At 37.6% G+C, this 17,465-nt stretch overlaps 1 protein-coding gene and 1 long non-coding RNA gene across 3 annotated transcripts in view; one reads left to right on the forward strand and one right to left on the reverse strand.

The window, feature by feature from the left end:
* Positions 1–222: 222 nt before the first annotated feature.
* LOC122357452 lies at positions 223–12,026 on the reverse strand. Its single transcript, XR_006252480.1, has 5 exons — positions 11,904–12,026; positions 10,495–10,565; positions 9,794–9,885; positions 5,209–5,246; positions 223–1,181 (listed from the first exon to the last, which is right to left on the reverse strand). It is a non-coding gene; the product is annotated as an uncharacterized LOC122357452 (long non-coding RNA).
* A 50-nt stretch (positions 12,027–12,076) lies between these two features.
* glra4a (glycine receptor, alpha 4a) overlaps positions 12,077–17,465 on the forward strand; it is a 34,028-nt gene continuing 28,639 nt past the window's right edge. Inside the window, exon 1 of one of the 2 annotated variants that reach the window (XM_043256842.1) lies at positions 12,077–12,454. In XM_043256842.1, coding sequence (XP_043112777.1) covers positions 12,387–12,454 — 68 coding nt within the window. In that variant the 5' untranslated portion in view covers positions 12,077–12,386. The remainder of the gene's footprint in view (positions 12,455–17,465) is intronic. The other variant, XM_043256841.1, reaches the window with a different exon arrangement.

The raw sequence follows: 17,465 nt of genomic DNA on the forward strand, positions 1-17,465 counted from the left end.
TTTGTGCATAGATATATCGGTACCTATATATACATATATATATATATATATATATATATATATATATATATATATATATATATATATATATATATATATATATATATATAAATATATATATATATATATATATATATATATATATATATATAAAAAAAAAAAAAAAAGACGTGCATGTATTTCTTTCTTCAGTAAAAATGAAATGAAGGTTTTTGCGGAAGGCTGCAGGATTTTTCTCCCTATAGTGGACTTCAATGGGAGCCGAGGAATAAGGGTCTTATCTAGTGAGAAATAAAAATGTACACAATTTTTGACCACAAATGCTCATCTACTTCTGTAAAGCAAGTCTGCGACTTTACACAATACGCAATCAAGTTGGAAAGGTCACGTTTTTTCCTAGCAAAAAAAATCTTTTAGGTTTCAAAAAATTAAAACACCCTGGATATGCACAAAAATGGATAATTTCTTTTAAAATGCATTCCAGGGGTGAAAATATCACATTACTTTGGTTGCCTTCACCCAAGGACATAAAAATCAACAAGCGGTAACAGCGTTGAAGTAGCCCAATTCCACAGAGAAAACCGCAGACATGGCAACACTTGTCATCTCATTGGCTGTCATGTCTCTAAAAACAAAACAAAAAAAAAATCATTCTAAATATGATTGCTAATAATATTGATCTTCTCTGCTATTATCATTATGATTGAGGTGCGGATACTTTTACAAAAACAGCATTATTTCTTTAGTAAAACTGTAGTTATTGTCTGTGGTTATAACAGGCCTTGTCTCCATTTTAGCCAACAGATATATTAATAAATAAAACTGCTCCACAGGATTTTCTCCACAGGGCATTAGGTACCCAGGGTGTTTAATGGCAGCATCAAAAATTCTCTCTGAGGTGAACACAGTTTGCTCAGGTGAAGTGAGGAATGTGTCTCAAGAGGCCGGGCTTGTGGTGGTTTGAGGGATCTGGCAATGCTGTGACAGCTGTGGGAGTAAAGTGAGTGAAAGTGTGAAAGAGAGTCTTTGGAGGTGTTTTCTGATTTTTTTAGGATGTCCCAGTGGCTATCTCAACAGCCTGAAAGTGAGATGAAAGTGGAAAGTTTGAAACGCTTGGACAAGGACAGAGAGACGCTGGAATTCTGTGTGGATTCTTTGACATGCCACTGCGAGTACAACATCTGTTGAAATGAAGGAGAAAAAAAATCAGGGTTTTGATTTCTGAATATTAATCACCTCAGAAACACAGTCTCCTGAGACAGACTGCTTAAGTAATCATGTGTTATGACATCAAATGTCATTTTGACGAGCAGAAGCTCTTGATGGCAGTTTTACATCATGTTCCAACTGAAATAAATGGAACGTTTGCACATACATTCTCACATGTACATACAGCGTCAGTAAAATGCAATGAATTCATGAATTCGGCATGCATCACTCTAATGATGTTAAGCTTAAATTGCTTATGACATTTGTTTGCAGATACCACTTGATTAGATTTTTCCAGAATGCTTCTTGCAATCACTCTATATGTATACTGTGACAAATATCAAAGCCACCTTGAAGGTAAACCAGGTTTACAATCCTTTCATCTATCTCTCTTCCCTTGTGAATCTGCAGACAAAAACACAGCACATACAGTCGGTCTGGTGCAAAACCCAAATCAGCATAACCCTCAGCTCTGCATAGAATTCCTCCTCACGCATCTCTCCCCTCACACTCCTCCTCTTCTGTCTACCCTTCCTCCTCCTCCTCCGAGGTGTCAGGGGATCTTTTAACAAAACAAATCTGAATGCAATGTCGAATTATTTCCACTTGACTCAGTGATGTATGAAGGGAGCACTGCAATTAGCAGCACTCTTTGATACTTCTCTCTCCAGTGATCCAGCAGACAAATGCATTACTATCCTTGCACCCTCTCTTCATCACTGCGGTCCAAGCATTTGGATGTGGGTGGGAGTAAAATCTCAGCTGCTTTAACTAAACCTAAAACTCTACAATGCCAAGAGTTGTGCGCTCCTGGGAGCACCAGACGTCTTGTGTTGGAGGCGCACGGCAAAGGGCTTAATGAATTATCCAGCTAAGGTGGGAAGCAATTAACCTACATTAGTTTGAGACGTGTTGCTAGCTGTCAAAGAGTATGCAAGGCTGTTTGCTTCTGCAGTCAACTAATATCAGAATGTGAAACAGTTTGGCCCATACGGAACCAATACAAAATGTCCATATACGAACTACATGTTTTATATATGCCCTATTCATATATGAATCCTATTAGAAAATGGGACAATTTCATATATTGACATGAGTTAAAAATATATGCATCATGTAATTCATACATTCATTGTTAGGAGGCTGTAGTTATGGGTTATTAATCACTGACTCTCCAAATCATTCAAAGCAACAAGAGTCCTTCACGAAAAACACCACTGTTGCACACCAGTTCTGTTGCAGATTTCGTTGGAAGTATTATTATTTTGTCGTAAAATATAACAAACAGTATTGACAGTATTGTTTTTAAACTGAACACTAAATGCAAAACGTAAAATGTTCACTTCACATTACATTTTTTGTTGTTATTTAAAGTCAATGTCACATTTGCAATTGTTTGGATATTCAGGGAAAAATGCATTCTTGCTTGAATTTTAAACATGAAAAACAATCAATGGACAGGGCATGTTTCTGTATTAACAAAGGTTTCTTAAATCAATCTCTAGAGTCTGTCAATACTTGTTCTTTATGCTATTAAATGATACAAATCTGAATATTTAGCAGATCCTATAGTACTCATGCTGCTTGTGTGAATACAGTCAGTTTTGACTGCAAAAGATGAGGTAATTTTATGTCATTTGACCATTTACAACACTGATGAAATCAGGCCTGTTTGGCTCATGCAGAGGCACAATGACTAGATTAATGATGTCATTCAGGTAGTATTGTCTTGTCACAGTACCATTCACAAGGAGTGGGCCAGTTCTGTATTGACTAGACACACCTTCCCAGACTGTAACGGCCAGAGAGACTTGCTTGGGCCAGGGAGCATTTGCATGGTACTGCTGGTTCTGGTGCTGGTTGCTGTTCTGTTTAAAGTCAGTTCACATTGAACACAAATGATAGCCATGAATGCTGTTGCAGACATCAAAGAGAATGCTATGCATGAGCCATTGTTGTCACCAGACAAGTCTTTGGAGGTGGTGGTATTACGGTCTGGGTAGGTGTGTCAAGTCAATACAGACCCGGCCTACACCTTGTGAATGGCACTGTGACAACCTACAGGCTGCCTCAAGCTGAGGTAACTCTAATGGAGAAGCCTGCACTTTCTCTAGAAAACCTATAGGATCAGCTGAGTCATTGTGTAGACTAGAGCAGTGGTTTTCATTCCTGTTCCTCTGGAATAACTGCTCTGCACATTTTGCATGTCTCCCTTATGTGGCACACTTTTTTCACCCCATGGAGGTTTTACCTAATGAGCTAACGATCTGAATCATGTGTGAATGAGGGAGACATGTAAAATGTGCAAAGCTGTGGGACCCCAGGAACAAGTTTGAAAACCACTGGACTAGAGGATCGTGACCCTGAACCCCAGAACCTCAATTACCTGATGCCCTTCAAGAAGAGTGGGATGCCATGCCTCAGCAGACAAGAAGTCAACTTGTCAACAGCATAAGATGCCGCTTTAAAACTGTAATTGATGTTCAAGGACAATTGACAAGTTATTGAGACATTGTCATTTTTGTAGTAGTATAGTTAAAACAAATAATAAATTGAGATGAAGAAATTACTATTGCATACTTCTACCTAATTGCCCTATTTTCATGATATAATACCACTGTAACATGAACTTTTCACATTTTCAATAAATAAATTGTTGTGATGAAGTGTATATTGAATATTAAAACAAATTATTTAAAAGACTCCAGAATATTACTTATGTATTAATTAGAAGTTGTAGTTGTAAAATATTCCTTGATACCACTTGATCTTAGCTCCTCCTTCTTAAGGACAAGGCAGAAAACAACAACAATGCACAGCTTACATGCCCATGCAAATAATATGCCTGTACAGAAGAATTATGCAACTACTGCAACTCATACAAGGTCATTTGATTCAGAACTCCACTCAGTGATCTTGTCGAGCCTGTCTATAAAATCATTATTGTTTAAACTTTATGTTAAGGGACTGGAACATTTGGTATCTTCCCACTTGTCAAGAAAAACAAGGACCTCTTGATAAAAAAAAATTAAAATGCAGACTGTTTGTTTAGCTGCAGCCATCGCTTAGACTCGCATGCGCAAAAGCGGTATTGTGAAGCTCGAGCAGGACTGCTGATTCATGCATTTAGTATAATGAATTGCGGTTTAGTACAATGACGATATGTAGGCCCGTAGCTATATAGACGTAAATTTCATATATTACATTTACTTATGGGGGGCCTCTGAAGAGCAGCCTGTTTTGACTATATATATATATATATATATATATATATATATATATATATATATATATATATATATATATATATATATATATTATACTGTGGCCAGAGAAAGGAAAGAGTGTTTGAAGTAAATTGGACTATTTTTTAAAGGCTTTAATACTTTTATATAGCACGGATGCATTTATAATGCTCCAAATAATTCTATTCTGTTTTTATTATGTTCAATTATATTTTTAAATAAATGCTTTTTTTAGAATTTGTATTTCTTAAAGTGTCCTGAATTTTACTATATTTTTGATCAAAATAATGCAAGCACAAGAGACATGAGTAAAGATGGGCAAACCAAGCTAGGAGAAAACTTAGTATTCAGTTACTGTGTTTTCCAATGCAACCGGGTTCTCGGATGTGAGGGAAATAAAAGGATTAGAAAGTACCTGCTTGAGCAAAGAAATCCCCAGTCTAACCTGAGTGTGCCCTAAAGAGAGCAAGGGTGTACGGATGAAGGCTAACCTTTTGTACCTTGACAGATCAGTCTCTCTTGCTCAGAAAGGCCTGCGTATGAACAATAGCTTATGGCATCTGAACTTTAAAAGGGACATCTAAGCACAGACAAACCATCCTCTCTCATATAAGAACCAGAAGTGCATTAGAATCAGAACCATTTAATAGTCAACGTTTTGTAGATTGAAATGAAAAACCTGTCAGTTTCTCTTAAATAGAGCTCACATATATTTATATTACAGTTTAATGCTGTATATTCATCACTTACTCACCCTTATGTTGTTACAAACCGTTTGATGTTTTTTCCCCCCTGAAACACAAAAGGAAACGTTACTACACAAATAACTTTATAGGATGCAGGTATGGAAGTTATTATCTTGTCTTGACAAGTAAAAGGTCATATCTGTAGCAAAAGTAAAATTTTCGTCTCAAACAATCTATGACGATGTATGCTTGTTCGCCCATGATAGCCCTCATAGTTCTGAAAGTGAAACAAAAAACCTAAGGATGATACTAAGCTATGTTTCATTCTTTCTTTAATTGGGGTGGGGGGGGGGCCTGGGCGCTTTTATTGGAAGTTTATTACCTGGCTTCATCTCAGCTCTACCCTTGTTGTTATGACAGATTTATCAGCTAGGGGATATTAGGATTCAAATGAATCTATGAAATCATGTATAATTCCCACACGTGACTACTAAGTTTCTGTACAGAATCCCCTTTTCAACTTTCGTGCACCACTGTTCCTTCTCTCATCAATAACAATCAGAGAAAAACAAATGAACTCTAAACCCCTCATTGCTCCTGATCATGCAAGAATCCATAAACACAATGTTAACCATGCCACATTCTTCTGCATTCATTTCACACTTGATCTGCTAGTTTGTTTCATTTGGATCTATTTATGTAGGCTGCATGTCAATTCTAAGACACGAGAATCGCAAATACAAATTTTAATGAAGTAACAGAATTGTCTGCTCTTTGTCCAGACAGAATCACAGCAGGACTCCACGTTTGGCTGCTACGTCACACACTTCATTGCATTTCATTTGGAGCCACTAACTCTTTCAGCGTGGTAAACCAATTTCACATTCTGTTTTCATATACCCGCCGTTAGGACCTTATCTAAAATGCTTTACATGGCAAAAGGACACATCACTCTTTGACAAACATGACAACATGGCAGCTATTTTCCACAACAGACCCGTACTCTTACAAACCTTGATGATGCAACCGATAATGAACAACTGCAGCGTAAACACTGAGAAAGTCAACATCTCATAAAAGACAGGATGGCAGGAGGGTCTTTAATGCCATTCTCTGTAACCTTGAAAACACTGGCTGTTATATACCAGTATATTTTCTACCCTGGAGACATTGCTTTAAAAAACATACACTTAATGAAAAATTTATGTTTGTAAAAATCGATTTTATAACATTTTGCACGTAGTACCACACACCTGAGAGAAAAAAAACAAGTATACAAAGCTACTGCAAGTGCAGGGAGAAAAAACACTGAGGTAATACAATGGATACTATTAACCAGAACATACTATTACCTCAAACGTAATAGTTACACTATGACATGCTCACAGCCAGAAACTAAAGTTCAGTCTAGTAATTACTTAAATACTTTGACACTTTGACAGTGTGGTGCATCCAACCAAGTCAACGTGGCTCAAACTGTGGAGCATTTTTACAGCAGGGAAGAGAAAATAGATTTTTACATTTGCTTAAAAGTGAAGATGCCATGTTGTTTAACCCAGAAAATACTTGACAATTTATTTATATATATACAGTCATGGCTCCAAAAAGAGAAAATGAAAAAATATAACTAAACTATTTATAAATGCATTTTAAATTATATCAAGAATATTTAAAATACTAGTCAGTTCTTATTATATAAGTATGTCATATTATATGTGTATATTATATAAAACATTTTACTATTCAGAATATCATATTCAGAATTACTTTACCCTGTGCAGTATTTGCTTCCAAAGATTTAAAAGAAATTCACACATTTTATTTTATCTTCAAGCATAAATGGCTGAAATAAATGGTAGAAATATAGAGGTAATTATCACAATCATATGATTGATAATACTAGCCAAAAACTATTAGCATTTAGTAAATGGATATTCTTTTAAAGAAAAACGGCTTCTGATTTTTGGAAGCTGGCTGACAGGAATAAATATTAGCTTTAGTATTATTATTATTATTGTTGTTGTTGAAGATTATGTATGTTGAGCTGAACAGGAGGCAACAAAGAGATGAACCAGAGCAGAAAGACAAATGGGCTTTTGAAGAGAACAGCACTGGTTGATTTATACTCGTCTCTCAGTGCTGTAAAACTGTGCACATGCTGAGAACAAAGCAATTAGACAACAGCTCAAAGTTGCTCACACCTAGTGCTTGAAGTTTTGCCAGCAAGCTGCCAGAGACGAATAGGCGAGAGGAATAGCTACCGGTAAACAAGAGCGCTGGGTTATCTTATACGTAAGCCACACAATGATTTCTTCAAACATTTTCTATCAAATGCGACTATGGACACTGCTGAGCAAGGGGAAAGTGGGAGAGAATGTAAAGGGACTAAACAGGGTGACAGGGCCAGAGATCACAGAATTGGCACGCTAACTTGCCCTAGTTGTACTTGAAAGACGGCATTATCAGGTGTAGAAACACACTCAAGAGTCTCAAAATGAGCCACAGAAGATTGAAAAGTGGAACATCTGTGAGGAAAAGACATTTAGTGTCTATAAACGTATCTGTTAGCCATGGAAAAAGTCATTGGCTTTCTTTATGCCACTGTCAAATGAGGCTCCTGCAGGTAGAGAGATTGTGTCCTGTCAAGTGGGAATGTGCACAAACGTGTTGAAAATTCCAGTGAATCATCACGATGGACATTCTTTTCATGTAGAAAAATAGAGTAACACGTTTTAAGTGTTGGGAATTCTGCCTTAACTTTCTATAGGTGGGCAGTCTGTTCTCTTTTGCCAACCTGCAACCCGGAGTGACTCATTTCATCATTACAATGTGACCTTTGCACGTCATGTTGAGCTTGTCCAGCTATTAATGTTAATGGCAAAACTCTCAGCATTCATATACACCACAGCTGCTAGGCTCCATCAGAGCCTGACATGCAGGAAAGAGACAAAGAGGTCAGGGGAAGAAAGGTCAACATGAAGAAAAAATAGAGAATTTGTGACTGTCCAAGATCATATATAATGCTGTACACCTTATTTTTTTAACAAAAAAATGTGTGCTTAAATATTAACCTTGCAAGAATTCCAGTATTAGCCACATCCAACTTATAAATACATTTGGTCAATGTTTAATTTAACTTATAACAAAAAAGTTGTCTTCAGAAAGACTTTTAATAACAAAGACCTTTACCTGCCATCATATTATATTGTTATATTAACAATATTCACAGCTTACTTTCACATTGAAAAATAGGGTGGATTCAGCTATTTAGAGGCGGAATTCCCAGAAACCTCAGTTTTTATCTTCACTGTGTTGGATTGGTGGATATGGCTTTCTACAAAGGTTATCATCCTCCTTGAATCTCACAGATTCCAATGTAATTATGTGTCAGCTAAAGAGAAGAAATATCAGCCTCAGAGCATGAAATATGTGCATCTTTAAAACTTTATTTTAAATACAGAGGCGCAAAAACACAACAAAGACCTGAAGTGACAAATGAAATGTCCTGAGATGCCTTATCCTGCACAAGTGTTTATTAAGATGGAGCAGATATCATGTGAAACCTCAGAGTTCGAATTGAAGGGAGCTAAAGGAGTTGCTGAGTTTGTGCAACTTAGCAGAATTGACTGACAAAACAAGAACACTGGACTATTCCATTTGAAGTCTGCCTACACGCCGGGATCAATTACAGTATGGGTGATTGTTAATATCTATATAATGCTACAACAGCAAATAACACACAATCAGTAACCAATGAACTGATAATAAACAGCACATATAGACTAGAAAATAACTGTGGTTATTCATGTATGCTGATGTTTATATAAAAGTCTCTGCATGTCCATTCCTTAATTATACCCAGCACCCTTTGATTGCATTTTATATATCATGTTAAATGAAAAACATCTAGTTTAATCTTTATCACGTTTCATCCATTTAGATAAGCAACTAGCTGTGAACAGAATTTTTACCCTCAAATATTAAGTGGTATTTAGCATTTTATTCCCACACTCATTCCAAAGACCAGTCTTACACCCTAATTAACTAAGTTGGTTTGGATGCTTGCCCTTAAAACAACTTAATATGGTACTGAAGGAATTAATTGCTGTCTGTCGACATTAATGTTCACGAAAGCATTCCTCAATCAAGTAGTAACTAATTTAAATACTAGCCTAATCACAAAGGAAAACAAGTTCCACAAAAGTAGGAAAATGCACGTGCGAGAGCAGATAAAGGCCACAGAGATTGGATTTAAAGAGGAGAGCGGCATCTTTATGCATGAGGGCTTGAGATATGAGCAGGCACATACTGTGGAGATTCATTCTCTCTCAATAGCTTCACAAACCCCTGTGACATGCAAAAACTGCATTAAGACTTATATGAACACTTTTCCTAAAGACAATCTAAGACTTTTTAATTTAATTCTAATCATATAGATCTATGTGAGCACTGACTCTTAACATCAAACTAATTCACTAACTGTGTCATTCAAGATTTGGCCGATTGATCTGAAGCATTAATATGTAACAGCAGACAACCAACACTCAAAACTATTTAAAATGCAGTGAAACTGCCAATCTGAAAAAGTTAAAACAAGGATATACTAATATTATACAAATGGGTATAAACCGTCTTATAACGCAAATAGCAAACCTTTTAAATGAGGCAAGTTGTCGGCTCTTTAGTGTGTCATTGTGGATCGGGATGAGGGTCATCACAGATACTTGAGACTGTAATTCAGTCTGCTGTGGATGAAAAAAGACAATCAAGCTTAATTGTTATGTGCGGCATATTCAAATAGGGACATTCTCAAAATGAGAGTGCGATATGCACAGAGAACTAAATGAGTGAAAATGTAAAACGCCCCTTAGGCATGTAAAAATTTGATTAGTTGTCTAAATATTTCTTTGCTGCATTTAGACTGCAGCTTTTGAGATTATTTTATGTTGGAGTCTAAAAAGGACAGATCAAGCTTCATATACATTTCAACATTCTTCATTTAACATGTTGAAATAGTGCAATTAATTATTAAATATTTAATTAAAAAATAATAAAATAAAAAAGTAATGCATTTATTCAGTCCTCCAGACTCGTACACAATTCTGGAAATTTTAATTGTATTAAATCTTGATTATGTGTATTAACTTACTTAACCTAACCTAATAATGATTGTTCTATTAAAACGAAGCCAAAAAAATCAACAAGTGAGCACCCTGCAATAATTAACACACTGAAGATGATAATTCAGAGGCATTACATTAATGCACTAATCAGTGTATCATTTTGTAAAACAAACAAGACAAGTCTAAACCCTACAGATCAGAATAGATTTGTGAATAAATGCTCAGTGATACCTGCTGGTGGATTCACTGAGTTCTGCAGCACTACGGCACAGTGAATCAAGAAGGCAACAGGACTCATGAAGCTGTGAAGGACAACAGAGACAGACAACGGGTACAAATGGGTGACTTAACGACTTGATTTGTGGCCAAGGCATAGCAGCCAATAGGGCAAAGATGTCACAGCAATTGATATTCGACTATATTTGGTTTCCACTTCTATGCCCCTTCATGGTGTTTGGTCCCAGCAGGGTGACGGATGGATCTCCAGCTCCATATGTCAGCAGTCCTATAGGGCCCTTTGTGTCAACCTACAGCCATGTGAGCACCATACACAAGGGAAACCAGAAACTCAGCTCAGCATAAAGGTGCTACGGCAGTATTGGCTCCTGCAGCCTTGACACCCCTAAATGGAGGAGGGCAAAGATAGTCCAAATAGTTTTTATTGTAAAAAAGATAGATAGATAGATAGATAGATAGATAGATAGATAGATAGATAGATAGATAGATAGATAGTATGGGATGTTCTGAGGCAATCAATTTCACGGTCATAACAAAGAACAGAAATAAAGAGGGTTTGCTTGTGTTTTCAAGCTTCACATTTCTGATTCATTCACAGGCTCTAATGCATCTTTCATAAGCTAGGCTCTGTACACCAGAAGCACAAAGATAATTGCAGAGGTGAGTGTTTAATCTCACGTGTTTTCCTCTGAAAAGATTAAAAAGAGCGAGACCTTTATCTCCTTAGGAGACGGTGGTATCAGCGGTGTCATCCGCTGAGAAGATGAATGACTCCAGCTGAGGTAATTTGATGGTCAGGAGCCACAAGTAATTTTTCATTCAGAATGAAATTTCTCATGTGGTGTCTTTTCATCTCGAGTTTACAAAGGCAAAAACAGCCCATTTCAGTTTTTTTTTCCATCAGCGCCTTGCTGAATGGAATTTCTATGCTTGTCTGAGATGGTTTGGTGCTGGTCTGAATTATCCAGATTTAATTAAACTTTAATTTAATCAAATGTATTTATAATTTAATTAAAAATACTTTTACTTAAAATATTTACATATTTTAGTCTTTAGTTTGTAATGCTAGAGCAACAAACATTACTATGTTTGAATTTTACATTGTTTTAAATATTAAAGTGATTAAAAAGAGCAGGTGTCATGTATATAATGTACATACTGTAGACTACTCTCCATTATCACATTAAAGTACATGGGAATTTACCATTAAGCCGGCTTTAAAATATTAATATAGAAAGCTAGCATATGTTACAAGCACATCTCTTGCGCTCATGTTTTTGGATTTCTTTCATTCCTTCAAGTACACATACACACACACACACACATCTGTGCACTGAAGCAAAGCCTTAAAGTGGTTAGTCCTCCACACTGAGAAAAAAAAAGAGAGAGAAAAAATAACTAACATAAACAAAGCCAGAAAAAACCTCCATCCCCCTCTCTGATCTCTTAGATCCTCCTCTTTCTGCTCCGCTTCTCAGTGGGCTCACCGCACGCCATCTCCTTGTCTTCAATTGCGTTGCTGGCCCTTTAAATCCTCTCCATTATAATTCCTGGAGCGAGCAGCTGGCCATAAAAAAGAGCGAGAAAGAAAGAGAAAAGCACATAGTCTCTTCAAAACACAAACCCAGACACACAGACATGCTTGCTCTCTCACCTATTCTCCCTGACATCTGAGGGTGGGGGGGCCACTGTGGAGGATTTTCCAGCCAGCAGAAGTGAGCAGGGAGGAAAGCAGAAGAAGTTTCTTCACAGACAGGCTCGGATCACTCTGCAAGACAATGCATTCCTGTCGAGTGTTACCTGCTCCTCTTTGGATTTGGTAATTCTGTAGACTGTAAGTTCTTCAAACGGTCTGAGAGAGAAAGAGAGAGAGACTGAGCAAGAGAATGCTCCCTCAGGTCATAAGGATTTTATACATCTTGTCTTTTTTCTTTTTCCAAGGGGGCTTTATCAGGTAAGAGAAGCAGTGGTTTTTAATATTGTGCACGCATTTGTTGTTGTTGTCTTTGCAAAGTGGATATTATGATAAACATGCAAAAAAAAAAAAAAAAAGCAAAACAAAACAAAACAAAGCATGAATCTGCTTGGACTGTATACAGACTCTCTGTTGTACGAGGAAACTTGAGTTGAAGCTAAACTAGACGACTACAGTTTTCTTAGTTTATTTTTGTAATTTTAAAATAAAGTGAATTTAAACTTTGTTAACACAGAGTACAGTCAGTCTATGGAAATGTGGTAATTTTTAAGAAAAATGCTATGATCCTCTCTCCCAGTTCAAACTAATTCAAAAATTCATTCATGCAGCATTTTTGAAAGAAGAGATGAAAGCTGCTGAAATGAGCTCTTTGTAAAAAAAAAAATAAAAAAAAATAAAAAAATTATGTATTTATGTATGTATATATATATGTGTGTGTGTGTATATGTGTGTGTATTGTGTCTAATCCATTTTGTTTAGCAGAAATATTTTGTGATATTTTGTATAGCCTGGAGTGCCTAAGAACCAACATAAACAATATCCAACAGCACAAAATTCTTTAGCTCACAGTAAGGCTTTCGTCTCTTTATTTTATTAATACACACACAAAGCAAAATTTTGAAGAATTTGAAAGATGTAGAGAATCTCAGTGCTATTTAAATCATATGATAGCTTTTCACATAAAGAAAAACATCCAACAATTTAAAGAAGCTACATACAGCAACTGTTCAAAAAAGGAAAAAACGATTTTCTCCCCCCCGTCTCTCTCTGTCTGAATGAAAAAAGTGAAAAGTTTTGCAGCGAGTGCACTCCCTGTTTCATGCCCCATTGCATCCAGGTGTGAACAGGCTGGAGTTAAATTTGCATAATCCCAAAGCCTGGGTCTGCCGACGAGCATCAGCTCTGAGAGAGCGAGACACTGACGGGAACTCCATTGAGAATCAGAGTGAGGCATGAAGAGAAGATGGAGCGAAGTCATTCTAGATGAAATTACAGGCAAAGTGCTGGGAGTCACGATGATGTAACCAAAGGTACAACTAGCGAGACAGGAGTGTATAAGACAGCCAGGGACAGGGTGACTGGCAGAGGAACATGTTGTAGATGTTGTGGTATGTCACATGTTACATGTACACGCGAGCACAGAGAGGCTTCGGTGTCTCTGAAGGGCCTGTGGTGTGACTTGCGGGCGGGAGATGACATCCCTTAGCGATGGCACTCACCAGCTCAGTGTGTCAAACTGCAGACACTGTGTGGGCGATTCAGAGCGGACAGAACATGGAGGCAGAGATGAGCACTGTTTGGGCTGAGCTGTCCGACTCTGAGGTGAGGGGGCGAGAATGGCTGTGAAAGGAGCCGTGCAGAGACCTGGGTAGAAATCCAGCAGGTGGCTGATTAGCAGGTAGACAGGTCACGAGCACGGCCGCAGATATCAGCAGGAGCTTACAAAACATACTGGGAGGCAGAGTGATTCAGAACTGCCTCAGCGTGCCTGTGCTGTCTGCGGGTCAGCTGAGTGGTGATTGAGGGAAGATGAATATGAGAACGTCACTATCTGTTTCCGCAGACATCTTTCGCTTTCGTAATGAAAGTTTTGAACAGAGTATAACCTCAGGGAAAACATAGGAAGAACATTACCTCGAGAAAAGAAAGCTAGCGTGCTTTGAAAGAGCAGCTGGCACTGTGTGAAATAAAGACGTCTGTCAAGACGCAAACTGTGGGATTTGTAAGGGAATAAAAGATGCTGAGATTGAAAACAAAAGGGGGCTTGCGCAGCTCAGACTTTGTGTATAATTAATTATGAAGCGGTACGTAGTTTTCATCGCTGGGCTATGCACGAATTTCAGACACGAATACACCAATTCCACCAAACAGGAGCGTGTGCCAAATCTGACCCCAAAGTCACACCAGGACGGATCTCAGCAGCAATGCTAATGCAGAGGTCAGGGGTCACTGAGCAAAACACTTGTTATATATAGATTCACTGCACACACCTGTGGAATACTTGATGCTGATTGGCTGACTGAATCGTTTGCAGCAACATTTTACCTCAGACGCTCCACATGAGACGAATGTTTCTACATGATAAATATTTTCAATTATAATAAATATTTTACTTATGATCATGCACATTACTAGCATATTATCTATTTATTAATATTTTTAAAGCACATATTCTGCATGACCATATTCTATAGCTCTAATCTGACACAATACTTAAACCTTATCGAGCAATAATTAGGAGTTCATTTATTATATAATATAATAAGTTCATATTAGCCACTTTATGAGTTATTTTAAAAATCTGCTAATCAGGATTTTGCAAGCGACTCTGATTGTTATTCCCCCATTTTGCTCACAAAAAAGTGCTTGCACCTCTCCGGCAAATATTTGTCTGTCTACCTCAGCAGCTCTACTGTGAAAACAAAGAGAGCATACAACAGCGGTAGATGGCAGGGCAGATTTAACCCAGGGTTTGCAACCAAACTGTGGGACAGCAGCACAGGTGGTTCAGTGATGTGAGCATGAACATACAGATGAGAGGTGACAGACCGCTGTGCAGCAGTGTGAATGATTGTTCCCGGCCAATTTCTCTTTCCACTGAGGTGTGAGAAAAGTGTGCGCCCTTCACTTTTTACAAAGTGTAAAGTGCACTGCATGTGGAACCCGAAAACTGAGAGGTCTAAAAGGATGAGGGATCGTATTAAAAGTTAAGCAGTGATAGAGAAACCGGTACATTTGTTTAAAAATTTGTTTAAAAAACAAACTATTCCCTTACGTTTTTGGTACTTGACTCTTAACCTGGTAAAAATTATTTTGAGCCTGAGCGCATAGCCAGTGGGCTGTGGTGAAATGAATTTCTTTCCACTGCCAGCTCCCATACAGCACCACAGCAAGAGAAGCACAACATGAAGTGTAACTAATGCGGTTGGGCCACAGCGCCTCATTTAAATGAAGGGCCTGTGGGATTCTCCTCCTGCTTGTGGTTTGACAGATTGAAGCCCTGTTGGAAAAGCCCTACTGGAGGTTGCTACATTGAGCTATTACTTTCAACGCAATTAAAAGCACATAAAGGAGTCTTTATGTTGCTGCTAATTCAGAGACGGCAAAACAGGTTTGCGTCCAACGAATTGGAGGAAGGGGAGATGGAACACCATATAGAGTGATGTTTGAAGAAATCTATACTCTATAGAAATCCATATACTGTGCTGCTCCAAAATGTAATGAAAGTCACCTCATTACATAGGGCACTGTCTTCAATGAAAGCATCAATACCACAGAAACTGTACCACAGACATGTAAATCTCCGCTCTGCACAAATAGTATATGAGAGTACTTTAATGTTAGCCTGTTGCTAAGCTAGCAATACTGTCATAAGCTGTACTCACAAATATTGTAAAACATGAATGACTAATTTTTAAATTACACCAAACTATTGTCCTAGCATTTTAAAACTAAGGTTTTTAGAACTGAAGTAGGGACGTGGACCTTAGACCTTCTAGTGTCATAAGAAAAAGTTGTATATTTTAATATTCAATGCATTCCTTTTAAAGAGCAACCACTTCAACCCTATTTCAGTTCAGTAAATTATGGACTGACTTTGAGGACTTGACTCAAACTGTTTTGTGAAATGCGTTTCCATTACATTCATAATGTTATCGTTCATATTTTTATTTATTCATTTTATATCACTAAGACATATATCACTATTGGAATAATACTGGTAGCAATGGTACACTACAGTAGCAAACGTACAATAATTACGTCTTCATTTTCAATCTTACAAAAGTAATTTAATCATTTCTGCAGAAAACTACAGAGAGATCTCTAGATTTTCTGAGGCAACAGGTTCAGAAAGACATTTCATTACAAATGCAGGGAAAATGCTGTAATCATCCGTCTACAAAAAATTATGTGAAAAAGCAACCGCACACTCTGTTCCCAAATGCACATTAAACTCACAGTACGTGGAGAAATGGGGTTTACTACAGCATTACTGTGATCTGAGCCGCTCTAAGAAGCTAAAAACAACAGATCATGAGTTACTGCATGTAATGTAAATGAACACAATGCAACATTAATTGCATTTAGTGAAATAACAACCTTTAGCAATTTGATAAATGCATTAGGCCATATCGCGATTTACATTTTAGATCGTCTTATAGATGCTTTGCCAAAGAAATCTTTTATGTTGCTATGAGAAGTGTAAGTGTAGACTTATAAAAAAACCCAAAATATCATATCTACATAGAATTTGGTCCTAGAATTTGGCCAAAACAAAGCATCACCTCTTGTAAACAGCCTTTCATGCCTTCAAATTCTGTATCTAAATTCAGATTTTTGAAGACAGAGCATTCGTCTTGCCACTCTGCATGCTGGTCACTTTGTCAAATCCAATGATAGTACAACAAAGCTATTTGACTGAAGCAGAAGATCTCATAACAGCTGGACAGCTTCTGACTCATCTAATCCTGAGGGGAGATCTTTCTAAATGATAATAGGAAGCAAGCAGAGGTCTTGGTGGGAGGTGCTGTTTCTAATGAAAAAACGAATACAATCGCATTGCCATTGGGAACGAATGAGCACAATACAGGAAATCAGGAAAATGAAGCATGCAAACAGCACATCCCCGGACTGTGCTACATGACACAAGGTCATTTACTTTAGGGATGGGTAGTAAACACAAGTAACAACACCCACCAGGACTCATCAGTCTCTCAGTCTCTCTCTTTATCTTTTGCTCCACTTTCCTGTTCTCTAGCCGATGTCACGCATGGCTGGTGAAGCAGTTTTGGGAGGTGGGTGGGGGGAGATGGAAGTTGAAGTGGGGATTACAACTGTGCGCGTCAGATAACACAATGTCAGGGAGCGAGGCAGCACTTTTTTCAGCACGAAATGAGAACACAAGCACGTTGGAGCCGTGTAATTCCACTGAACGCTGAATAAATTATTACCCTCCGTAAGGGCACCCCTTGACTCTGGCCCACTATTG

Source organism: Puntigrus tetrazona, chromosome 14, assembly GCF_018831695.1.
Source record: "Puntigrus tetrazona isolate hp1 chromosome 14, ASM1883169v1, whole genome shotgun sequence".
Lineage (NCBI taxonomy): Eukaryota > Metazoa > Chordata > Actinopteri > Cypriniformes > Cyprinidae > Puntigrus > Puntigrus tetrazona.